We start from the raw sequence: 8,511 nt of genomic DNA, 5'->3' as shown, positions 1-8,511 counted from the left end.
GTAATGGTCATAACTGGAAGCTGTTTTTCTCCATTTACTGTAATGGAGATGAGCTTGAACGCCGTGGGGCGGAGTTTCGTGTGACATCATCACGCCTCCCACGTAATCACGCAGTACATAGAAAACCAGGAAGACCTCAAAAGCGCTGAAGAAAACATGCATTATATAATTGAGAAGGCAGCGAAACAATAAGAAGCGGCGAGTGACATATACAACCATATTCATGAGTTCTGCTACTTGGAAACAAAGCACGATGTAAACCTACACTTTAAATTAAGTTCATAGACAGGCTGCGCTGGCGTTTGTAATTTAGTGCCTGCCCATATAAGGCCGTCCGTCAGCGGCAATCAATAGCAAACTCCACTAAATATTCACGGGTGAAGGACTGTGCTTATGCAGAGGAAGATGAGATGGTCAGGGTGGTGTTTGACACAAACTCAGCGAAACTGCGAGAGAAAGTTTTAAGTGCCAGGACTAAGGTAACATTAAATACAGCCATGGACATAGCACGAGATGGCACCAGCACAGCTGGGAACCTTCGATGCATGTACACGAGCGGCTCACGTGAACTGACGCAGTGCACAGATAAAAGCAACAGTTCCAAAGAGCTGAACAAAACCGAATTACACAATTGAAAAGGCAGCAAAAAATATGAAGCGTCTGATACATACAAGCATATTCATAAATCCAGCTACTGCGGAAACAAAGCACACGTGGAAAAAGTCAATGTCCCGCTAAAGGAAGACAGTGTAAAAAACCCGTGCATGCAGTGTGTCAGGTCTCAGATAAAGAAGAAGACGAGCTGTTTATTGATGCAGTAAGAAACGAATCGATGAATGAAACCTGTCATCTTTACAACGATTGACAAACACGGAATGTAACTTGAACACAACACATCCTACAAATACGAACCTGATTGAAAGAAATAATGATAATCAAATCCTTGATGACAGCAACACTCAGTAACACTCACAAAACAAATACTGTATATTGACAGTCATGTTACGTTATTTTTAAAATGTTCCCTTTTCTTTTTAGCTTTTTAACACACTACTTCTCCGCTGCGATGCGGGTATATATATATATATATATATATATATCCCGATCTACATACTCGAATAATGGATACTTTATTAGCCATCAATGATTGTTTTGGTAAAGCCATACTCAGTGTATTCATTAGATGAGCGGTAAAAAGTAAGAGCGAGGGAGGATGACTTATTGAGGCATGCAGGCTGTAGTGCGTCAACTCTATCTGAATTGCGCGATCACATTTGAAAAAATATATCTTTTCAAGTTCTATTTAGTCCATATGTGTCAAACTCAAGGGCGCGGGCCACATCCGCCCGGCGTGTAATTATATCCGCCCCGAGATCATTTTATATACTGTATTATTGTTATTAATGGCCGGGTATATGAAGCGCTGGTAACACAATAAACTACAGATCCCATAATGCAGCGCTTCAGCTGCCTTTGCGAACACTTACCGCGTTAATCAAGTCTAGCTTATGATGCTGCAAGTTATTGCGAAGCTAGCTCACACGATGCTGAAGAGAAAAGTTGATTCTGAAAATAGAGCCTTTAAAACCGATGGGAGGCTGAGTATATGTTTACTGAACCCGTGTGTCTCATTTGTGGAGCTAATGTGGCTGTAATTACAGAATTTAATCTAAGACGGCACTATGAGACAAAACATCAGGGTAACCTGAATGCAATGCAGAAGATACAGAAAGCAGAAGAATTAAATAAGAATCTGACACTTCAGCGGACGTTTTACCGTGCACAATCACAAAGTGATTTCAAGTGAAGCTGCTTTTATGGGAGACACAAATGCACCAGTGCAATTGCCCCACTTTCCCTGTTGCCAAGTAATGTTAAACCAAGTCGTCACTACGGTGTTCCCAAATCGCACTTTGCTGATAAACTGAGCGCACTGAGTTTGCACGGCGCTTTGGTGACTTTGAAGAACAAAAAGTCCGTCTACATGCGGCTCAAACCTTGTGCATGTTTGGTAGCACATATCTGTGTGAGAAGCTCTTCTCAGTGATAAAGACTAACAAAACAGCACACAGGAGTCGCCTCACTGATGAGCACCTGCAATCCATCCTGAGAATCTCCACAACACAGAACCTCACACCAAACAGAAACGAACCTGTTGCCAAAAAGATGCCAGGCGTCCAGCTCTAAAATGACATATGAGCAAAGACAACTGAATGATTTGATTTGTTATTGCTGAAAGGAACACATTTTATTTATATTTCCAGGTTTTGTTATGCAGCATGTTCATATTTGAATTTGTATAATTTTGACAGGATATATTTTTATGGAGAGCAAAATCTTTTGGGATATTTAAAATCTAAGTTTATTTTTATATATAAAATTACATAAGAGTAAAGAAATTTGAATGTTTGTTCTTTTAATGTTTACTTTATTTCTAACTTGTATAATTTAGACAGGATATATTTTTATGGAGAGCAAAATATTATAAGTTGTTTAAGGTTTGAGTTGATTTATTCAGGAATAATATTCCTGTCTGTTTTTACCATTCCTACCAAAGATATTTCTGTCGACTAAATAAAAATTCCTTCTATTTAAAATTTAAATAGAACTTGAACAAATACAATAGTTCATAATATCCACGCAGACTTGCACGTAAGAGCGGGTGTCATCCGTTTTAACAAACAGCGTATTGCACTGATACTGAAATAGCTGTGTGTGTATATATGTAGATATGTATGTATATGTATATATATGTTTATATATGTGTGTGTGTATGTATATATATATATATATGTATTTGTGTGTATATATGTGTGTGTATGTATGTATGTGTGTATGTATATGTATGTATATATGTGTGTGTGTATATATATGTGTATATGTATAGATATGTATATATATATGTTTGTGTGTGTGTGTAAATATATATATATATATATATATATATATATATATACATATATATATATATATATATATGACAACACTCATCACTCACAACAGTGACAAAACAATTACATTGACAATCATGTTACGTTATTTTCAAAATGTTTCCTTTTCTTTTCATTGCTTCTTTAACACACTACTTCTCCTCTTCGAAGCTCGGGTATTTTGCTAGTGTATGTATATATGTGTGTGTGTATATATATGTGTATATGTATAGATATGTATATATATATGTTTATGTGTGTGTGTGTGTGTGTAAATATATATATATATATATATATATATATATATATATATATATATGACAGCAACACTCATCACTCACAACAGTGACAAAACAATTACATTGACAATCATGTTACGTTATTTTCAAAATGTTTCCTTTTCTTTTTCATTGCTTCTTTAACACACTACTTCTCCAGCTTTCTTGGCTTGGTATTTTACTAGTATATATATATATATATATATATATATATATATATATATATATATATATATATATATATATACTGAGTAACCTTTATGGCACAATAACAATTCAAAACATTTATGGTCACTACAGTGTTTGGATTTAATAAACTTCATGTGGGAAAAGGCTGACTCGCATAAATAAGTTGAGCCAAATGATACAGTCAAGGAGGTAGCTCTTGGAAGGGCTTCTTATGCTTAATGATCAAGTGACTCACCTGGAACAATGCTTCGGTGTGTCTGTCTTTGCTTTGAATTCAGCCAAGTGAAAAATGACGGCTGTCCGATTAACTGCAATTTTAGTTTCCTCTCCTTTCTCTTTCTCAGATCGCTTTTTGGAATCAAGTCAGTTTCGTAGTTTTTATGAACAGTTAGAAAGTGCCTTTCCAAATTTTCCTTCTTTGGAATAGCAATGATAGATTGACAGATCAGACAAAGGCACTTTGATTGTGACATTGTGAGAAAAAAAATCCTCTTCCAATTCCACATCCAGCCCATACCCTCCCCAAACAATTTTTTTTTTTAAATCCCTTCTTTAGTCGATATAAATTGGAAGACTAACTAGATCACAGCCAGAGTTTTGCAGTAGCTCGCATGTTTGATCGTGTGTGCGGGATGACCAGTGTGTTAGAAGAAAAGAGATCTCAGACTGGCCGCCCTGTATGTTATTCAAGTGGGAAATGCCTTAGGGAGGATATATGATAGACTAACGTTTAAAATTAGTTTTTTTTTTAATGCAGCGCAATGTACCTGCACTACCTTTGCGATCTACCGGTCGATCGCGATCGATGTCTTGGGCACCCCTGCTCAAGAGCATTTATGTCTGAAACTATACACTTTGCATAGCACTTTTTCATGCTGTGCGTTACAACACTTTCTACAGAGCCATGGTTAAAGGATACAAGCAGTTGGGTAACAGATGGAAGTTGTGCCTGAACAGTGTTTATTCAAATACTTAATCTGACACACCTAATACACATCATTAGATAAATAAAACAAGTACTAACACAGAGAAAATTCCAAGTGTGCATATATAATCTGTTTTTATGGACCATTACTTACATTAAATGAAAAACATAAAAGTCAGAATAGAAGCTTAGTTCTCAGGCAGCGTATATTGATGAAGACAGACTTATTAGCAATCTTTATATTTAAAAAAGAGTGACAAAATTTAATATATAAATATTTCAAATCCTTATACCTGTTGCTGTGACTTGTTCTTCTAAGCTACATTCACTTCCATGAAATTCAAGAAACAGTGTAGGAGTGACAGGGTATGTCAGCTTACTATAGCGATTGCAAGCATCAATCATCACATCATCCAGAAATTCTGGAAAGATAAAATAGAAATTATTCAATTGCATTGCTTTAAAAACAACTTGATAAAACCAATCTACACAAAAACAGTTTAAACCATGGCAATATAATAATAATTTCAAATAGCTTCATGTCTGGTACCAAGTATACCTAAAGATTTTCAATATCCTGCTTTCAACGTTGCTTTTGTAATTAAATTTCCAAGAGGAAAAAAAAAGTAAAATGAATATCCTATTTCTTTACACAGGTATATTTAAATAAACTGAAAAATCTGATATCTGTAGCACATTAGAATTTTTTATATACAAAATTATGGGCAGATAACATAAGTGCTATGATTAAAAATAATAATAATAATAATAACAATAATAATTCAAGACAATGTATTCAAACAAAACTGTCAACAACCACACAGTTCTTCTCACATGGACCCTTTCATAATGTCAAGAAACAAAACAGGCATATTAAATGTTAATGAAACATTAAATATATTACAGACAAAAAAAGGAAATAAAAAATGTAAAACTAATTAAAAAAAAAAAATCTTGACCCACAATTTGAGCAATTAACCCTATTTCAGGACCTAAATATCTGTGGTAGAGATACAGTGACAGACAAAAAGAAGCAATTAGGGTTGTACTACCTATAAAGAGCTTTTTTTCTTCAAGAACCACTTTAGATAATTGCTTTTACAATGAAACAATACAACAATTTTAGTTTTGTTTTACATTTAACACTCTTCATGGAAATCTCAACTTCATTTTCCTTATCTTTCTTTGTCATTTTGTACCATGTCAAAAATTCCTATTAGTGCACAGTGACTTTATTTATTTTTTCCTGAAACAAGTACTCAGTGAGCACATGTGCCCTGGGTACCCCTTGAAAATGTACTGCCTCTGTTCTTTCCTTAAATTCTTTAAAGAGCTGAACATTGCACTGCCAGGCATAATATGGTAATGCTCATTACATCCACTAGATGGCAATAAAAAATACATTACATTTTTTATAAACAAAACATGCTGAGAAGATAAGATAGATAGATAGATAGATAGATAGATAGATAGATAGATAGATAGATAGATACTTTATTAATCCCAAGGGGAAATTCACATAACCCAGCAGCAGTATACTGAGAAAGGTAAGCATTCATAGTACATCTCACAAAGATGCTCCACTTGAAAGCTAGGAAGTTTTCAACCTTCATCTTACGATTTACCGATGTACGGAAGTTCTGAAACATGTTTACTGAATTGGATTTAAAATGCAGAAGATTATTACCACATTGTAAAACTGCACTAGCTGTGCTACCTTGCTTTATTTGTAAAATTTTGTAAAACAATGGACCTTATTTATTGTGCTATCAGAAGAATCAGTAGACTATGTAACTGAGTACTGTTGAATATTTCCTGCTCTTCTTAATGAGTGACCTTGGCTTTTGTTGATGGTCATTCAAAAACATAAACATTTGAAGAAAATAACATTCCATACAATCAAGTTAACTTATACAACAAAGAAGATAACAAAACATTACAATCAAGTCGAACTTAACAAAAACAGAATTCAACCTCCACCCAAGAGAAAAAGAGGAGAGCCAACAACAAGAGCAAATCTTTACAAACAACAAAGGGAGAATGTCCTTTTCCCTGATATAAACATTTATTCTAAAAATGTTATTATTTAGATCTTGCCATATTTTAAAAAGGTTTTGAACAGATCCTCTAAGCGAGAATTTGATTTTCTTCCAATATCAAATTGTACAGAACATCAGTTACCCACTGACTTATAACAGATGGGCTGGGATTCTTCCAGTTAAGCAAGATAAGACTAGGTGCTAGCAATGTGGTACAGGCAATTGCAATCAATTTGTCATTCTCCACTTTCAGCCTGTCTGGGAGTACACAAAACATAGCTGTTAATGTGTTAGGAGTGATTGTGATGCCTAGGCTGTCCGATACGCAGTCAGGCAGGCAAAGATTTTTGTCCAAAACAATGTTACTTTTGTGCACTTCAAAAACATGTGTCCTAGTAAAGCTGGAGCTAGATTACAATGTTAACAGGGTGAAACATGTCCTGGATACACTTTGGACAATTTTAAATGAGATAAATGTGATCAATAAACAGTTTTAAGTTGACTGATTGAATAATTTGAGCTAGAGTATATTCTATGGCTGCCTTCCACTCCTTTTCTGAGATGTGAAGTGAAAGATCCTTTCCCCACTGTATCATGGGATTTTTGAAAGGAAGAGCCTTTAATATGTTTTCATATATTATTGTAATATTGTATGAGTCTTCCAAGTTTTTTTTCTGTAATAGAAATTGGTGGAAGAAAGAAAAAAAGAAAGAATTTATTTAGGGATTGACAACACATTTCTCAGAAATAGATTCATAGTAAATTAAATGGGGGAAGAGATGAGAAGAAAATATGGAAAATAAGATGAAAACTGCAATCTAGTGAGACAATGAAATTGTTATCCCAAAGTAGCCGAGATGGGAAAAAAAACACTTCCTACTTTGCGAGTGCAAATGAAATCATCATGCACATCACACTAGCTCATGGGAACTGTACTCCCCGTGTCACCATTTGACATTATTAATGTCAAATATCAAGAATTAATCAAACACATGTAGTCCAATTTTAGTTTTTGTACAACACCACCAAATTTCAATCAAATCAATTTTGAGAGTATGAGTTGTTTCATTTTTCTGTTGTGGTGGTTTTTCACTTGTAAATATTGAAACATCCTAATGTCCAATCTTAGCAGATACCTTAAACCCCAGATCTATCACCCTACTGAATTTCAGTGTTTTAGTTAAACAGGAAATAGTGTTTTTGTGGAAGTGAGTCAGTTAATTTTGGATATATATATATATATATATATAGTATATACATGAGAGAGAAAGTTAGAGGTTATCATGAATGCATTTATATGTTCCTTTGTCAACAGAATATGCAAAGTATTTATTCTGGCATAGACTTTAATGACTTGCTCAAGGTGCCATGCTGATGCTTTGGCATTTATTCTTTATTTGAATTGATGTGCTGGAGTAGTCTGAAATTATAGATATTTAAATGATCTCAGAAATGTAAAGTTTGGCAACAGTTCTTCATGTTTCAATTATGTCATTATTTTCTCACACTAATCCATTGTTAATGTTAGGACCCAAAATAATCTTGTTCCTCATAGATTGTCTTTTAGGTACCATTTTGCAAGCTCCAAGTGGGCTTCACATATCTTTTACAGAGGACAGACTTCTGTCTGGCCACTCTGCTATATGCCAAGATTGGTTGAGAGATGCATTGATGGTTGTCCTTCTGCAATTTTCCACCATGTCCACATAGATTTTATTTCTTTTCCCTGCCATAGTGAGCTTTGGTTCCTTGGTAACATCTCTTGTCAAGGGCCTTCTCAACGAATCTCAGTTTGGATGGTCAGCAAATGCTAGAAAAGAGTCAAAGTGGTTTCAGCCTTCTTCCATTTAAGAATTATGAAGGTTACTTTGCTCTTACAAAACTTCAGTGCAGCAGGAATATTTGTAGCCTTACCCACATATACAAAACGGATTCCAAAAAAGTTGGGACACTACAAATCGTGAATAAAAACTGAATGAAATGATATGGAGGTGCCAACTTCTAATATTTTATTCAGAATAGAACATAAATCACGGAACAAAAGTTTAAACTGAGAAAATGCATCATTTTAAGGGAAAAATATGTTGATTCAGAATTTCATGGTGTCAACAAATCCCAAAAAAGTTGGGACAAGGCCATTTTCACCACTG

At 34.6% G+C, this 8,511-nt stretch overlaps 1 protein-coding gene across 2 annotated transcripts in view; it reads right to left on the bottom strand.

Moving 5' to 3' along the window:
- Positions 1 to 8,511, bottom strand: part of ldhd (lactate dehydrogenase D) — a 72,497-nt gene that overhangs the window by 23,234 nt on the left and 40,752 nt on the right. For both annotated transcript variants that reach the window (XM_039763820.1, XM_039763821.1), the window contains exon 7: positions 4,616 to 4,744. In XM_039763820.1, coding sequence (XP_039619754.1) covers positions 4,616 to 4,744 — 129 coding nt within the window. The remainder of the gene's footprint in view (positions 1 to 4,615; positions 4,745 to 8,511) is intronic.

This window comes from Polypterus senegalus, chromosome 9, assembly GCF_016835505.1.
Source record: "Polypterus senegalus isolate Bchr_013 chromosome 9, ASM1683550v1, whole genome shotgun sequence".
Lineage (NCBI taxonomy): Eukaryota > Metazoa > Chordata > Cladistia > Polypteriformes > Polypteridae > Polypterus > Polypterus senegalus.
This window is presented reverse-complemented; position numbering and strand designations above follow the sequence as displayed.